Below are 17,589 nucleotides of genomic sequence, written 5' to 3' on the forward strand. Positions count from 1 at the left end.
AGATTAAAGAAAATGATAAAAATTTAAATCTAAATGATGCTTTGGAAAAACAGAAAAATTAGAAATTTGATAAATCCACGGGCTCGTTCTTTACAGGAAAAAGTAAAAAAATTGAAGAACTTGAAGGAAAAGAACTATATGGGCCTTATGTGAAGGAAACTAGAGTAATACTGAAGGAAATAAAATGTTTTCTTTAATAAAAGAGGAGATACATGTTATATTCCTTGATAGAAAGACTATTAATACATTGGATTTTCTCATATTAATGTGTATGCTTAAAGCAAATTCAAACTCCCTGTGGGAATTTTATTTGGATTTTGACAATGTATGTCAAGGTGAGACTTATCAAGAAAAAAAAAATTTTTTTAAAGAATAATGAGGATGGCCTTGAGGTACAAGATTTTAAAGCTAATAAAGCTTCAATAATTAAAACAGTATGATATTGATGAAATGTTGGATATATCAATCTAATCAAATAGAAAGTCCAAGAATAGATACTAGTATAAGGGTTTGGTATATGATAAATATGGCATCCCAAATCAATGGGAGAAAAGATGATCATTCAAGAAATTGTCCTGGGACATTTCTTTAGGTATTTGGAAAAAATAAGTCTAATCCCACACCATTTCGTGTTAAAAACTTATATATAGAAAACAAATCATAGAAATGTCAACAATATGAAAGGGCATCTATTTGGTCATAAGTTGCAGAAGGAATTCCTAAGCACATAGGGAGTGGGAGGAAGTACAGTAGAACAGACAGCTATTTGATTCTGTGCAAAGAAATTGTTGTCTCTTCTCCTTATTTAACAAGTGTTATCTTTTTTGTTTGTTTCCTAGAAATAGAATAGGAAAAAAACTCACCTAAATAGAACTAGGAAGTTTGCCATAAATATGACAGGCCAAGTGTTTTACACACACATAGTGGAGATTCTTCTATTCTACATAGAAGACTGTATCTATGGAATAATGTGAAACCAATACATAAAAAGCAGTGTACTGAAAGCTAATTGCTGTAAATAGTCATGCAGGTGTTGAGAGATTCTTTTCATCTAGCTGATTATCATCTCAATGGAGAACATCTGAATTTTAATTAGGTAGTTCTTTTCCTACTCTATTTCCAAGAAATGAAAGCAGAAGGTAGCACTTGTTAAGTAAGGAGAGAGGGAAATAGCATATAGCTGCCTCCTTTTAAAAAATAAAAAGTATAAAGAGAGGAAAATTAGCATGATCCAGTACCATTCCTGAGATCCTTATGAGGTTCCCCAGAAGAGAGGAGTGTGAATACTGTACTTTGGAGGTCCTGCAGGGAAAGCTGATACCAGCCCCGCTGATGGTCCCCGAGGCCCTGAGAAATGCCCTGAAGATTGTCTAGCCCACTCAGACCTCTCACCAGAAGTGACAGGATCATAAGACAAACGATCATATATATTTTACTTCAACAAGAATGCTCATTATTGTCTGAGTGGATTCTTAGAATCCTCAAATGGTTTGAAATTGATTATCCAAACCAAAGTTGGAATATTAATGACTACTTCTCTAGAACATAGAATTTTATGATCAAAATATATTTTGGTTTAATTGTCTATATCTGTATTTCTATTATTTATTAATATAATAAGCATTACATTATTTTAAATTATTTATTAGAATATGAATGCTAATATTTAATGTCTTATTTAATTTGTGCCAAAAGAAAATCCTACAAGGTAGATATATTGGTAATCTCCCTTTTACAGATGAGGACACTATGACCTCACACACCCATGGTCTCACATTCAGAAATCAGTAGAGCTGGGCTTTTTCCAGGTAGTTAGACTCTGGAACCTATGCTTATTAGCATTATGCTGTTTTTACCTCCTGGTCCAACTCCCCTGTTGTGCAGAAAAGACTGAAGGCCAAAGAGGGAAATGTACACACACACACTCACAACTGGTTTTCTTCCATAATAATTTGTGTTTAAGGTGGTTCTCAGAGCTGTTGAGTAGCTGAAGTTCGGTTAGAATTCAGGTCTCTCTGTTCACAGGCCAGTTCTCTTTGTCTTCATCATACCACAGCCTTGGGCCAATGTGTTAAAGCTTTAGCTTTTCTCAGACACACAAGACATATTTGGTTGAGATCTCTGAATTTCATGAAAAGAGATCTTTAATTGGATATCATTCTTCTCTGTGGTTTTAATTGAGTTCTCAGCAGCTGCCAGAGCTTTTGCTTTTAAGAAATGAGAGGATGTACATGGCTTTTCTAAAAGTCCTGTTCTAAAGTGCGTCATGTTAATGTTTTGCAGGGAGTCCCCAAGTCCTCCTTCCTGACAGAAGAGAAGCGAGCCAGGCTGAAGACCAACCCCGTGAAGGTGCACTTTGCGGAGGAAGTGCTCGTCAGTGGACACAGCCAGGTGCAGCACTGGTCAGGGGGTGGCAATGACTGTTCATGAAGCAGGCAAGCTGCCTCCTGGCACTATCTCCTGGAGACACTGGCATCCACAGCATGGAGGGGACAAAGTGGGAGTGTAGTGGGCTCGCTGGAGGCTCTATGCTCCCTCAGTAAGGTGCCTACAAACCATGGACAGGGAGAGACACACTGGGTATGACTGTGTCTTTCTGAGACTCCATTTTTCTGGCTGGAAATTTCAACATGTTCCAGTTATTCACTTCTCATTCTGAATCTTCTAACTTAGTACTCCCTCTGAAGGTGATACATTGACAGCAGAGATGGTGACAGGGGTTGCTTTTTAAAAAGACCCTATCATATACTGAATCTCTAATACGTGAATCAAAACATCTTGGGTACATAGTCCTTCATCATCACCATACCCTGCAAGGGAAGGTATTTTTAACAAAGAAGAAACAGAAGCTTAAAGAGGTTAAGAGAATTAACTTCTGAGATCATACAGCTAGGAAATACAGGAGAACAGGTCTGTGTGACTTTAGTTTTTCTGTTTTCCACTATAATATGCTGTCTAGTCCTTTTTGATTTGGAATACCCAAGATTGATGTGATATGGGGGTTCAGGAGGCAAGACTGACCCTAGAAGAATCTGAAATAAAAAGCTGTGTTTGGGGTTTTTTAATCATTGAGGTATAGTTGATATATAAGTTTCAGGTTTCAGCATTGTGACTAACAATTGTTAAAGGTTATATATGCATTTATAGTTATAAAATATCAGCTATATTCCATGTTGTATACAATATATCTGTAGGTTATTTATTTTATATACAATAGTTTGTACCTCTTAATGCCCTACCCTTACCTTGCCCCTCCCCTCTTCCTTCACCCTGTTGGTAACCAGTAGTTTATTCTCTATATCTGTGAGTCTGTCTCTTTTTGTTATATTTGCTAGTTTGTTTTACTTTTTAGATTCTACACATAAGTGATATCATACAGTATTATTTTTCTCTGCCTGACTTAAGGAAACCAACACTTCAAATATTCTTAAATTTGCTAGCCATTAAAGAAATGCAAAGGAAAATATTAAGAACTGCCAATTAATAAATTAGCACAAAAAAGGAAAATATAAGCCCTGATACTGAGAAAGTAGCTGCATTCATGTACTAGTTGGCGGCTTTGTAAATTGATTTAATCTTTGGGAGTAGAAAAAAAGTTAATGAATGCCATAAAAATGGCCCAAGAATCACATTCTTATTAATTTATTTATATAAAATAATTTAAATGCAAAAATCCATGCATTTAAAGATATCTTTTGCATATATATATTACAAAAATTTTTGAGAAAATGTTAAATGCTTAGGCAGAGAAATGGTTAAAGAAATTCTGATGTTTCAACTCAATAGAATATTTATAAGTCCATTAAAATTATAAACATTAAACTCACATGAAGAAGTATATATGCGTTGAGTAAAAATACACATAGAATTGTGCATAATATATTAGTGCAGTTCTCTGAAAGCTATTTACAGGTATAGATAAAAATTGGAAGAAGCCTTAGAGAAAAGTAAATAGTGTTAGTTATGTGGTGATGTTATGAATGTATTTTTTTGGATATCACAAGTATCAAGGAAAGCAGTCATACTTGCAAAATCCAAAGATTAAGATTTCTAAATACCTAAAACCAGTCAGGAGATGACAGCAGAGTGAAGGGTTTAAAATCCCTCATCCCTGATTGAGTGTGAACTGGCCCTGGGATATGAACATACTCCTTTTCTTCCATAAAAGTATTCTGGCTTTCAAAAAAAAAAAGTTATATAGAGTGATGAATGTGTCTTGCTTAAAAGATACAAATGCCCTTATATTTAGAAGATACAAAATTCTTAACTGAAAAAGACTGTCAGTTTTCTGAAAAAAGGTGATAAGCTTCTAACCTAGGTGGGTTTCCAGAGATGAGAGCTCGGGGGCAGTTGTAGCTCGAATCCTGGAGACTCTAGAATCTCTTACAGTTTCTGGAGGGCACCAGCCACTTCTTTGTCTACAGCTCAACACTCAGAAGTCACTTTTTATGAGAGCCAGCCCTAGGGGTTTCTCCAAACCCAAAGAGAATGATTCCCTTGCCCTGCTCTGCCTCAGGAATTTTGGCTGGCCTGGGGTCACCAAACAGACTAGTCCTGTGCATCCCTCCCTAAGAGCCCTCCAAGAGTGGCAGGACCCCTCAAGGGGTCCCATGAATCCAGAGTGATAGTTGGGGTGAGTAGAGGCCACTTGGTGTGAAGAGCTGACTCACTGGAAAATACCCTGATGCTGGGAAATATTGAGGGCAGGAGGAGAAGGAGGTGACAGGAGATGAGATGGTTGGATGGCATCACCAATTCAATGGACATGAGTTTGAACAAATTCTGGAAGATGGTGAAGGACAGGGTAGCCTGGTATTCTGCAGTCCATGGGGTCGCTGAACAACTGAGCAACAAGAGGTAGAAAGCAGCCCTCTGTCCTTTGGTGATGCTTTACTACAGAGAATGCAGCAGTGAAATGTTGAGGGGACTCTCAGGGAGCTTCCTACCCCCATTTCACCCAAGCCTACAAGGCACAGTGCAAGAATCTCAGAAAGGCCCATTTGGGGCAGTGGGCATGCTTGTCACTTGATTTGCTGTAGGTGGCAACGAGCAGTGACGTGTCAGCAGATGGTATCATGCATGCCTGCGCAATGCCATCAGCATGCCCGTGGCAGGGCTCACTCTTCACCCTCCTCCCTCCTGTCGAACAGTTCTTGTGGCTGGCCCTGGAACAAAGCCTGTATCTGTGTGGCATAGGCCTCATCCCTTGCAGAAATCTCTGAATGTCAAGAGTCACCCTTCAATGTGGTGAGAAAGTTGGGGAGAATCCTGCTCTCCACACCAAGGCAGGGCCAGGGAAACAGGCTCTGTCACACCCAGGAACAGGGAGGGACAGTTTTGACACTGCTCTTGTGTCTTCCAGGGTAATTCTCTGCTGTGTATGCCCAATGTGCTCAAGTTGTACCTGGAGAATGGACAGACCAAAGCTTTCAAGTTTGAGGCACACACGACTGTGAAGGTAATTCAGAGTAAACTTGAATCTCTTTCTGGTGAGAATTTGCTGGCTCCCAGGATCCCCAGGCATCTTGCCAGCAGCTCCCTCAGCGATCTCACAATCCCATGGTCTGAGCACCTGGAGTTAGCCAAACACTGTGTCATCTCAGTTCATTGCACAAATACCCAGCAAGCTGGTATTTTAATCACCCTCTTGCAGGGGAGGGAATCAGGGTTCAGAGAGATGAAGTACCCAATACAACTCATTAGCCTTCCCCATTAACTACTGGGATTTCCTGCCTCTTGTATGGGGCTCCACCTGCTTCCCAAAAGGCCAGAGTCACTAAAAAACCCAGGCAAGGTATCAGGGGAGGTCCAGGCCCCTGGGAATTCTGTTCTGGATGGAAGTCAGTTTGAATTAGATTTAATTATGTTCCCCCAAAGGAGACGCTCTGAGGCAGGTGATACAAAGAGAGGTAGAAAGTGGTCTCTGTCCCCCTAGCTTGCAGTCTAGTTGAGGGAAAATGGACATCCAAGGAGCTCCCAACAGTCCAGGGCATGATGAAGGAATGGCTGTAAAGAGAGGACCGAGGGGGTGCTTAGCATACAGAGAAGGAGCCCTCTGTCTCATCCCGTCAGGATGTCAGAGAAGGCTTTGCCGAGAAGCTGGACTTGAGCTAGGCTTTGAAGGGTGACTAAGGATTCATCAAGGGCAGGTGGGGACACAGCTGTAGAGGGGTCAGAGGATGTACATCAGGCTGAAGACGTCCCATGAACAAGGCAGAGAGCCAGTAAGACAGGCATCGCCTGGGAGGTAGTAAACCATCCCATGGGACTGGAGCAGAGACCATTTCCTTGTAGGAGGAGTGGGAGAGGGTGCACACTGGCTGCAGGGATGGTCTTGCATGGCAGGCAGTGGAATTGGGATTTTATCCATAGATGTTAAGGGATAGCACTATAGTTTTTCAACAAGGGAGCAAATAGTGTTAGAAGCAGGCTCCAGGGAAGAAACAACAAAGGAGTTGTTCAAGCATTAGAAACCATGTAAGAGTCAACACTGAGCCCAGTTCCTCTGTTATTAGAGGAAGAACAGGTTCAGGTGGGTAAGTACACCTAGGTACTGGACAAGATACACACACACACATATTGCACACACACTTGTGTGCACACATGCAAACATAATGCACACATACCACCAGTGTTCCCTGGCACCTTCCTTTGGCAATTCCTATTGTTGTTCAGTTGCTCAGTCATGTCTGACACTTTGCAACCCCATGGACTGCAGTATGCCAGACTTCCCTGCCCATCGCCAACTCCCTGAGCTTTCTCAAACTCATGTCCATTGCGTCGGTGATGCCATCCAACCATCTCATTCTCTGTCATTCCCTTCTCCTCCTGCCTTCAATCTTTCCCAGCATCAGGGTCTTTTCAAATGAGTCAACTCTTCGTATCAGGTAGCCAAAGTATTGGAGTTTCAGCTTCAGCATCAGTCCTTCTAATGAATATTCAGGACTGATTTCCTTTAGGATGGACTGGTTGGATCTCCTTGGAGTCCAAGGGACTCTCAAGAGTCTTTTCCAACACCACAGTTCAAAAGCATCAGTTCTTTGGCACTCAGCTTTCTTTATGGTCCAACTCTCACACACATACGTGACTACATAGCTTTGATTATATGGCCTTTGTCAGCAAAGTAATGTCTGCTTTTTAATATGCTGTCTAGGTTTGTGATAGCTTTTCTTCCAAGGAGCAAGTGTCTTTAAATTTCATGGCTGCAGTCACCATCTGCAGTGATTTTGGAATCCAAGAAAATAATGTCTGTCACTGTTTCCAGTGTTTCCCTATCTATTTGCCATGAAGTGATGGGACTGGATGCCGTGATCTTTGTTTTTTGAATGGTGAGTTTTAAGCGAGCTTTTTCACTCTCTTTCACTTTCACCAAGCGGCTCTTTAGTTCCTCTTCAAGTTTCTGCCATAAGGGTGGTGTCATCTGCATATCTGAGGTTGTTGATATTTCTCCCAGCAATCTTGATTCTAGCTTGTGCTTCGTCCAGCCAGGCATTTCTCATGGTGTACTCTGCTTATAAGTTAAATAAGCAAGGTGACAACATACAGCCTTGTCATACTTCTTCCCCAATTTTGAACCAGTTCATTGTTCCATGTGTAGTTCTAACTGTTGCTTCTTGACCTGCATACAGGTTTCATAGGAGGCAGGTAAGGTGGTGTGGTATTCCTATTTCTTGAAGAATTTTCCACAGTTTGTTGTGATCCACACAGTCAAAGGCTTTAGGGTAATCAATGAGGCAGAAGTAGATGTTTTTCTGGAATTCTTTTGCTTTTTTGTGATCCAGTGAATGTTGGCAATTTGATCTCTGGTTCCTTTGCCTTTTCTAAATCCAGCTTGAACATCTGGAATTTCATGGTTCATGTACTGTTGAAGCCTGGCTTGGAGAATTTTGAGCATTACTTTGCTAGCATATGAGATGAGTGCAATTGTGTAGTAGTTTGAACATTCTTTGGCATTGCCCTTCTTTGGGATTGGAATGAAAACTGACCTTTTCCAGTCCTGTGACCACTGCTGAGTTTTCCAAATTTGCTCACACTTTGAGTGCATACTTTATCTTATTATTTTTTTTTGAGTGCATACTTTAACAGCATCATCTTTTAGGATTTGAAGTAGCTCAGCTGGAAGTCCATCACCTCCACTAGCTTTGTTTGTACTGATACTTCCTAAGGCCACTTGACTTCACATTCCAAGATGTCTGGCTCTAGGTGAGTGATCACACCATCGTGGTTATCTGGGTCATTAAGATCTTTTTTGTATAGTTCTTCTGTGTATTGTTGCCACCTCTTCTTAATATCTTCTGCTTCTGTTAGATACATACCATTTCTGTCCTTTATTGTGCACATCTTTGCATGAAATGTTCTCTTGATATCTCTAGTTTTCTTGAAAACATCTCTAGTCTTTCCCATTTTATTGTTTTCCTCTGTTTCTTTGCATTGATCACTTAGGCTTTTTTCTCTCTCCTTGCTATTTTTTGGAACTCTGCCTTCAGATGGGTATATCTTTCCTTTTCTCCTTTGCCTTTCACTTCTCTTCTTTTCTCAGCTATTTGGAAGGCCTCCTCAGACAGCCATTTTCTTTTTTGCATTTCTTTTTCTTGTGGATGGTTTTGGCTGCCACCTTCTGTACAAAGTCATGAACCTCCATCTATAGTTCTTCAGGCACTCTGTCTATCAGATCTAATCCCTTGAATCTGTCACTTCCACTGTATAATCATAAGGGATTTGATTTAGGTCATACCTTAATGGCAGTTCCTAGGGCTTCCCCAAATGCCCTATTCCATTCTTACTTCAGCGTGACTGAAGAGAAGCTGGAGAAAGCCTGTCTGGCTCTGGGAAGTTCAAGCCCAGAGGAGGAATTGGAGGGAGGAACGGCTCTGTTCAGTGTCACTCCTTGTCTGGCATTCCCTGGGCACTTCCTTAGTTGCTATCTCACTTAATGCCCGCAGTAACCTTGTAAACTGACAAGTGTTAACCCACTTTTCAGATGAGAACACCAAGATATCCGAAATGCATCAAAATCAGTGTCTTCCAACTTGGTCTGTTGTCTCTGAACCCTGCACTGGAGCTGACCGTGTTGCCATTCAGCACAGAAGTTGTGCAAATGCGTTAGACATGGTTTCTACTTACGTCACCTTTGAGCAGAGTGCACCGGAATGGGGGAGTGCCCTGGAAGTGGAGGGAGTCCTCCTTCTGTGGCCAAAAAGGCTTTGAGATGATTTACAATGAAAACACACACCACAGGGGAATAAAGCCAAGGTGACACATGGAGCTGGGGAAATGGGCAAGGACTTAGCTAGTATAGTGCTGGTTAATCTCACTTATCTCTAATAGCCAAATTTTTACAGAGCAAATCTTTTAGCTCTTTGTGACAGAAAAGAGAGGGGGATGTAAGCAAATTGTATGGGTGAAAAAGAGAAAAAACCACTGTCAAGTCATCAGCGACTTCGCTTCCTCACTCCCTTACCAAAAGAAGCAAGAGTTTTCTTACATTAGAAAACCTTGTTTCTCTATCAAGGAAAGTAATATGTCCTTTAGTGATACTTTTGTGTGCTAGCAAAGCTGTTAATGATACAGAAATAAACTCCCTAGGGTCACTCTCTTAGGGAGCCCAGAGTCTTGGGGTGGGGCTGAGGTGAGGAGATGGGACCTAGGGTTAACTCATGAAGAAACTATGGCGAATGCAATGTGTTCAGAAGCAGGAAAGTAGGATGTGAAAATGGGGTGCTGTGGGCTCCCAGGAGAGAGAGTTTCCAGCTAGGTAGGAAGGAACGGCCCCCAGGACGTGGTGGCCTGTGAGATCAACTTGGAAAGATGGACAGGAATGGGTCAGGAGTGGTGTGTGAAGACAGATTTCCAGTCATGGGGAATGACACCAACAAAGACCCAGTGATGGGAAAGTTTAGCAAGTATATGAGGCTTGCAAGCAAAGTGCAACAGAAGCAGCAGCAAAGGGTAAAGTGGAATAAATGGGTTGGCACCTGATACTTGAGAACCTTTAATGTTAATTGAGGGATCTGGATTTGGGCTAGTGGGCCGTGATGGAGGAGGCACTGAATATTCTTGAGCCAGGGAGAGCATGAGCAATACAAGGCTTAACAAGTTCCTCTAGGTCAAGGGTCAGCAAACGCTTTCTGTAAACAGCCAGATAATGAATGTGGTATGTTTTATGGGCCGGGGGCTTCTGTCGTGGTTACTCACCTCTGCCACTGTAGAGAATGGGTGTGGCTGGTTCCCATATGACTATAATTACAAATATAAGCAATGGGCTGGATTTGGTTTCCAATCTCTGCTCTAGATGTAGAGTGGAGATCAGATAGGGTAGCAGGGTGTTCCTTAGGACATGAATCAACAAAGCCAGGACAAATGTGTGTGCTCAAGCCAAATGGAGAAGGGAGAGAGTGGACAGAGCCATGAGAGGGGCTCTCCATCATGGCCAGCACACAGCAGGCATTGAACTAATGTTTCTGAGTTTCGAGATGATTAAACTTTAGGACCTAGTCGCTGGTTAGTTATGGGGGTGATGGAGAAAGCAGGAAGAGGATTCAGAATGGGGAGCTGTGAGGAGCAGGTAGCACCCGATGGTTTGGCATTTACTAAATCTAAAATTCTAGCAGGACGTGTATGATGAGTCCATGATGACTGTTTATTCATTGAATGGAAGTCTATTGAGCATCACTGAATGCCAAGCTTTGCGGATATAATGGAGTACAAGACAAGCGAGGTTCACATTCTGGGGGAGTCTAGCATCTAGCAGGTAAATGACAATAAGCAGAAAAACAGATGTCAGCAGCTACCAGGCAATGAACACCTGTCATCTGCCAGGTGCTATTCTAAAGGCCATATATGGGCATAGCCATTTAATGCACACAACAACCCCCAAGAGAGGTGTCACTATTATGACCATTTTAGGGATGAAACCACTGAGGCATGGAGAGAGTTAGCACGTTATCCAGGGAGACAAAGCTAGTGATTAGAAGTCTAGGTCTAGAGCCCATTCACTTCACTGTACTATTACTGAAGAACAGTGCTGTCATCGAAGAAGATGTCATACTGATGAAGAAAATCAACAGGACCCTGGGACAGAATAACAGGGACAGTCGCATTTAGATACAGAGACCAGAGGTAGCCTTGGGAAGAGTGCAGGAAGAGTGTGCCAGGCAGAGGAAACAGCATTGTGAATGCCCCAAGGCAGCAAAGGCCTCGTGATGCCGAGGGGGCCCTGTAGTGAACGAGGGGAGTGTGGCATGGCAGTTCTGGGGGCCCAGTATTTACCTGCTAGATGCGAGACTCACCCCATCAGCCCCTCTAAATGGGCATCATCATCCTCTGTTTCACAGGAAGAAACAGGTTCAGAAGCATCAGATTATTTCCCTCAGGGGCAGAGAGGGCAGGTGGTGCGATTATGTCTGGTAAGCAATTGACAGTGCAGACTCCAGAGATAGGATGGATCCGGAGACCATGAAGAGGGGCGTAAGGCCCCAAGGAATAGCTTTAGCCTCCCAAGTAAAGCCAGAGAGGGCGGCCATGCGGTGGGCACAGGGCCCTGAAGGGGTGATGAGAAGTCCCACGTGTGGCCCATCAAGAGTAGCCTCCTGTATTGGCAGTGGACCCAGCCAGCACGAGCCTTTCTCTCCCTGGCAGCACGGAGGAGCAGAGGGGAGGTCAGGGGAGTCCTCCCCGCTCTGTGCCTGAACGTGCGGACTGGCCTGCTCCTCGGTGACCCTTGTGCCTCTGTGCCCGCAGGACATCATCCTCACGGTGAAGGAGAAGCTGTCGATCCGAAGCACAGAGTACTTCGCGCTGGTCCTGGAGGAGCAGTACAATGTCTCCCGGCTACACCTGCTGCATGAGGAGGAGCTCATCCAGCAGGTACCACCTGCCTCTGCTCCCAGTGGGGAGATCTGGGCAGGGTGAGCTGCCTGCCTCGGCCATAGCCTTTGGGTACAGGGTGCAGCGCACCTGCAGGTTTGATGTGCTTTCTTGTGCCCTGACAACACAGAGCTCACTCAGCCTGGTTTGCAAACAAAGTTAGGCAAGCCTCTGTTTTGCAGACAAGGAGAAAGAGGCTTAGAGAGGTAAGGTAATTTACTCAAGGTAACGCAACCGCTAGACCCCATCTTTTGCTTCCAGCTCTGATGACCTTCCTCTGAACCTCCCACCTTTGAGATGTCAGGGAAGCATCTGTTGCTAGGCCTCAGCCCTTTCTGTGAGACTTGTCCTGAGCAGAACAGGGCTAACACAGTCAATCGATCTGTACCTCTCAGTCTTTTAGCCATGCAGTGATTCGTTATACCAGCTTTCAAAAGCCAAACACAGGTCAGTTCCATAAATTCTTATTGAGTATGTACTACTATAAAAATAAGTAGGTTTTCAGTAATTGGAAAAGGAAAAGGGGCTTTTTTAAGAAGAGGAGCAGCATGAACAAGGCATGAGCTCATGGAAGCTGCTCTGAGTGTTCCTCATTGCAGACAAATTCCTACCGTGGTCACTCATTTCGTAACATTGCTGCTTACAAACTTTAAAAAAAATCACTTCTGTTCCATTAGCATTGGAGTAAGAAATCAAATTAGACCGCTGAAATAGTTAAAGTAAAAAAAAAAGGTACAGGGTATATTTATTATATATACCCACATAATGTATTGTATACTACTATTTGTGGGAAATGAAGGAATGTACATTTATAGGAGCATAAATACACATAGACAGTCTCTGGAAGGGTATATAAGAAGCCAGATGCAGAGATTTCTTCTGGAAAGGGGAACAGGTTGATGGGATGAGTGGGAAACTGTTCTTTTGAGCTTTTTACATCTTATACCCATGGGAAAGTCAGTCAAGGACACAGGTCTGTGCTGACTTGGAAGAACTAAAACTGAAATCTTTAGAGACTATCTTTCAGTGTCTTTTTAAATTTAAGTTGTTTTGTGGAATAACTGAGAAGAAAAACAGAAGATGAACCGTGTCTCCCTTATGCATTGCAGGTAGTGGAAAGGGAGGAGTCACATGACTACCGCTGCCTCTTCAGGGTTTGTTTTGTCCCCAGGGACCCCCTGGACCTCCTGAAAGAAGACCCTGTGGCCTTTGAATACCTCTATCTGCAGGTGACCTGGTCTGCCCTTCCTAAAATAACAGTGGTTTTTCTCAAAGATGGCACATTGGGTTATTTTGAACATGAGCTCAAGGCAATTAAGCAACTCACTGGTGGGGATTATCTTGGTCTGAGGGAGAGTAGGCCTGATTATCCCTTAGAATTCCATTTTATGTCACTGAGTTGCTATGTTAGGCGATTTGCAATATATTAATGAACTTAAAGCTTAGTCCTCAATGTAGATTTACATTTTCTAACAGAGGATGAGATGGCTGGAGGGCATCACCGACTCGATGGACATGAGTTTGGGTGAACTCTGGGAGGTGGTGATGGACAGGGAGGCCTGGCGTGCTGCAATTCATGGGGTCGCAAAGAGTCGGACACGACTGAGCGACTGAACTGAACTGAACACCATTTAGGATCTTTAGAGTTACGGGTTTTATTGCCAAAAGGGGCAACCAAGGTCACACAGGCAAGAATTGGCAGAGCTAGGTCTCCAAGTTGCCTTTCACCTAAGAGCACTAGGAACCCAATCCATGTGTTCTTGTTTCCCAGTGTCTCTGATTTCATCTCTCCTAGAGCTGCAGCGATGTGCTCCAGGAGCGCTTTGCGGTTGAAATGAAGTGCAGCTCGGCGCTCCGGCTGGCAGCCCTGCACATTCAGGAGCGGATCTACGCATGTGCACAGCCGCAGAAGATCTCTTTGAAGTACATAGAGTGAGTGGCAGGGGACTTCGGTGTCCCGCCAGCAGCAGCTGTGTGGCATTTATCACTTGGCTGGCGCTGGGCCAGGATGGCCAGAATCCACACGAGGCTGACACTCACCCACCTCCCCATCTGTCCGTTGTCTTCCCTTCATTTCCCTCTGCACCCTCTCCAACACAGCCTAGCTTCCCCCCAGGTCAGAACCCGATGCTCCCTCTGGGGCCCAAGCCAGCTCCAGATGGAATGACACAGAATCCCTTCGTAAATTCCCAGTTCCTGGGAGGATATCTCAGGAAATCAGTTGACAGCTTCAGCATCAAGCTCTTCTGAGAGCAGGAATTCCCTGGAAGTTCATTTGTGGTGAATGAAATCCTGTTGTATTACATTCCTATTAGAGCAGTCTCAAGTCCTGAGGCTCTGACATCTCCAGATTCTTAGCTTAAAATGTCACTTTGCTCTGGGTGGTATCACCCAGATTTACTCATCTCCTCACCAAATCTCAGCTCTGTCTTGCCTGCTGATGAATTCTATTAAAAATTTTTTTTAAAAATCCTTGGCTAAAAAAAAAATAAATAAAAATAAAAATCCTTGGCTTTACCCCTAATATCTTAGGTTAAATCTCTAGAGAGTGGGACCTGAGAATCTGTATTTTTAACTAGTTTGTTGGGTGGGGTGGTGGGGGATTAGGCTGGCATCATCCTCAAGCATGGCCTCAGGGATTCACATGTTCTGTGTGTTGCCCTATGAGACTGTGCTGAACATGTGTAAGGAGTAATGGGCTCCTTGAATGATCATGGGGTTTAATTTTAGAATGGCTCACTTTTGTGGAGTGTGTGTGTGTTTGTATAAATAGATAGATATCACACATATACAGTATTCATATATATATATTTACATATACTCCTCAAGACCAGCCAGATATCTTCTGCTAAGAAAGAAGCTCATAATTACAGTGTTCTTGGAACAATAACTACTGAATCAAATATAATTACGTTCTTCGTTAGAGTCAAGTTCGCTGTAGACATGAGCCTCCTTGTCTCCAATGTCTCATGGCAGGAAGGATTGGGGAATTGAGAACTTTATATCTCCAACTTTACTACGAAACATGAAAGGAAAAGACATCAAGAAAGCCATCAGCTTCCACATGAAGAGGAACCAGAACTTGCTGGAACCCAGACAGAAGGTAATTTAGCCACAGCCCTTGCCAACCACATGCTGACTGTTGTGAAACCTCAGGGGGAGAATTTTCAACATTGCCTGCATTTTAGGCAAATGAATAGCTCTGACTTCAACAGTCTTTTTTTGTTTTCTTTTTTTTTTCACCCTTATTTAAGCAACTTATTTCTGCTGCCCAGCTACGTTTAAATTACCTACAGATCCTTGGGGAACTCAAGACGTACGGTGGGAAAATCTTTAATGCTACTTTAATGGTATGTATTAAAGAACTTCTTATAAGGGATGCAAGAGAGCCTCTGAACATCAATGTATCTTTTAGTCTAAAATTCCTGAGGACTGTCATGGACTAGAATTTGTTTGGGAAAGTGAACATTATGACGTCACGGAGCGTCTGTCATGCCATTGCTTGACACCAGCCCTTTGACAGATGCTGGGGGAGGCAGAGCTGAATGAGACACGGTTCCCATCCTCAAATGATGCAACGAGGCACCAAACAGGGCAGAGCAAAGCCATGAGAGGCACAGGACCATTACTGGAAAGTCAAATCAGAGACCACTGCTGCCAGCTTCAGGTTGAATGGGGGAGGAGAAGGGATTAAGGAAAGGCAAGAAGATTGCATTTTGCCAGATTTCAGAGGAAAGGCATTCTGAGGCATTCCAGTTTACCCTGGAACTTTGGGTATATGAAGTTGAAGAGGAAAAAAGGGAAATCATGAAGAAAAGATAAGAATGTTAGACTGGAGGCTGGGGCCCTGATTATTTAGAAGGGAAGAAGTGAGGAGTGGACCTGAGAAGGGAAAACAAGAAAAAGAGTCCTCTGCTGTGTTATCCATTCCTCCCTTGGTCTGCTTTTTGGTGCCTAGGCCTGGAGCTCTGTGCTCTGCTGCAGTCAGAGATGTGGGATATGGCTTAAGGGAATTCTGCCCCCACCAGTCAGCCCTAGAACTCTCAAGCACAAAGCCAGACAATTTACCAATTAGAGATTAAAAAAAATAATAATAGCAAAGCTCCTTTCAGTGGATTTGGTGTGCTTCTTAGTCATTTACAGTGATGGGTTCATCTAATTAGGCTGCTGACCTAACAGTGTAGATGGAAAAAGAGAATCGGTGTTTTGAAAGAAAGGAAGAGCATCTTGATTGTTTGGGGAAGAGAAAAATTGGTCGAGTCTTTGTACAAGTAGTGGACTAAATGGCGGAGGAGCCACCAGATCACAGAAAGGAAACTTGAAGGTACAAGAAAAACTACCCACTTTTTTCTAGGGCTAATCCTGCCCTCTGCCAGCTGTCTGGTTCCTGTCTCCAACTCCTCTTTACCTTTCTTGTGTAAGGAAAGACCTGGGAGTGGGAGAAGAAACCAGTTTCACTGAACTGGCTCAGGGTGCTTGCTGGTCACTGGAGGTACAGACGTAGACATACACAGACTCTGTTGTCAGGGACCTTAATGGAATATGCAACTCAAATACAAATAATAACAGTAGGAAGTCTGAGCTTAGAAGTCCTAGAAATCCTAGTCCTAGACAGTCCCGTGCTGTCCGAGAAGGACAGAGGACGTGATGTGGAGTCAACATAGAAAACGACTGTTCTGGTTTGAGGAGCAAATCAGGTGGCGTTTTCAATGGGCAGTAGGTTTTGATGGAATGTTCTAAAAAAGGGTGGGTTTTCAATAAGTAATGATAACAAGGGATCCCAAGTGGAGGGCACAATGTGAATTTAGGCACATAGGTGTGCAAGTATATGGTTGTGTTTATGGAATGGATAAAAGTCCCGTGGTTTGATCCTCTATTGTGAAGAGTATTATGGGAGATAAGTTTATACTGAGTTTATCTGTAGATGGGGCCCAGGTTAGGCTGTCACCTAATTTGGTCATCTAGAGGAGTGGTGGTGAGGAGTTTGCAGAGAAAGGTATCATGTCCTACATGTATAATGTATTTTCCCTAGCTTGTGAATGGAAACTAATTCCCCTTCCTGCCCTCTGCAGTTACAGGACAGAGAATCCTACATTGCCCTTCTGGTTGGAGCCAAGTATGGCATTAGCCAAATTATCAATAGCAAACTCAACATCATGTCCACATTGGCAGAGTTTGCCAATATCAGCCGTGTAGAGCTGACAGAGGAGTCTGAGAAAGTGAGCATGGTCAAAGTGTATCTTCAGGATGTCAAGGTAATGCATGGGGAAGAAATTTTGAATCCAGCTTCTGGAATCTGGGCCTAAATTACTCGATGGTAGTTTATGTGAGTTTGGATATTAACAGAGTCTCATGTCCAACATTTTCCTAAGAGATGGAATTGTCCATCCTGTCCCATCAAAGGGAAAGTAATGAACAGGGTACATTCTCCCGGGCAAGTCCAAGGTTTTTTTCCTATAAACTGAGCTTGACCGTGTACTTTCCTGACAGGTTCAGCAACCTAGATGGGACCACCAGAGGGTATTATCACACACATTAGACCAGAATGGCTGCCCAGGATTTTGGGTGGCAGCAATCAAAATAGATCAGTGGCGTAGGGCACTTCCTGTACCTTTCTGGAAGGTCCTACGTTTATCCTGCTTCCTTTGACTTAATCCCAACATGATCAGGACTGGTGCTTCATTCTTCTTATCCTCTTCTCCTTCCTTCTCTACTTGATCCTGC

General features: G+C 43.2%; 1 protein-coding gene across 1 annotated transcript in view; it reads left to right on the forward strand.

Annotated features, from left to right (window-relative positions):
* The window catches only part of FRMPD1 (FERM and PDZ domain containing 1), a 45,585-nt gene that overhangs the window by 19,265 nt on the left and 8,731 nt on the right, over window positions 1–17,589 (forward strand). Inside the window, exons 5-12 of the mRNA XM_068974600.1 lie at window positions 2,284–2,391; window positions 5,363–5,458; window positions 11,740–11,865; window positions 12,975–13,094; window positions 13,661–13,797; window positions 14,842–14,968; window positions 15,120–15,215; window positions 16,938–17,120. Coding sequence (XP_068830701.1) covers window positions 2,284–2,391; window positions 5,363–5,458; window positions 11,740–11,865; window positions 12,975–13,094; window positions 13,661–13,797; window positions 14,842–14,968; window positions 15,120–15,215; window positions 16,938–17,120 — 993 coding nt within the window. The remainder of the gene's footprint in view (window positions 1–2,283; window positions 2,392–5,362; window positions 5,459–11,739; window positions 11,866–12,974; window positions 13,095–13,660; window positions 13,798–14,841; window positions 14,969–15,119; window positions 15,216–16,937; window positions 17,121–17,589) is intronic.

The sequence above is a fragment of the Capricornis sumatraensis genome, chromosome 6 (genome assembly GCF_032405125.1).
Source record: "Capricornis sumatraensis isolate serow.1 chromosome 6, serow.2, whole genome shotgun sequence".
Lineage (NCBI taxonomy): Eukaryota > Metazoa > Chordata > Mammalia > Artiodactyla > Bovidae > Capricornis > Capricornis sumatraensis.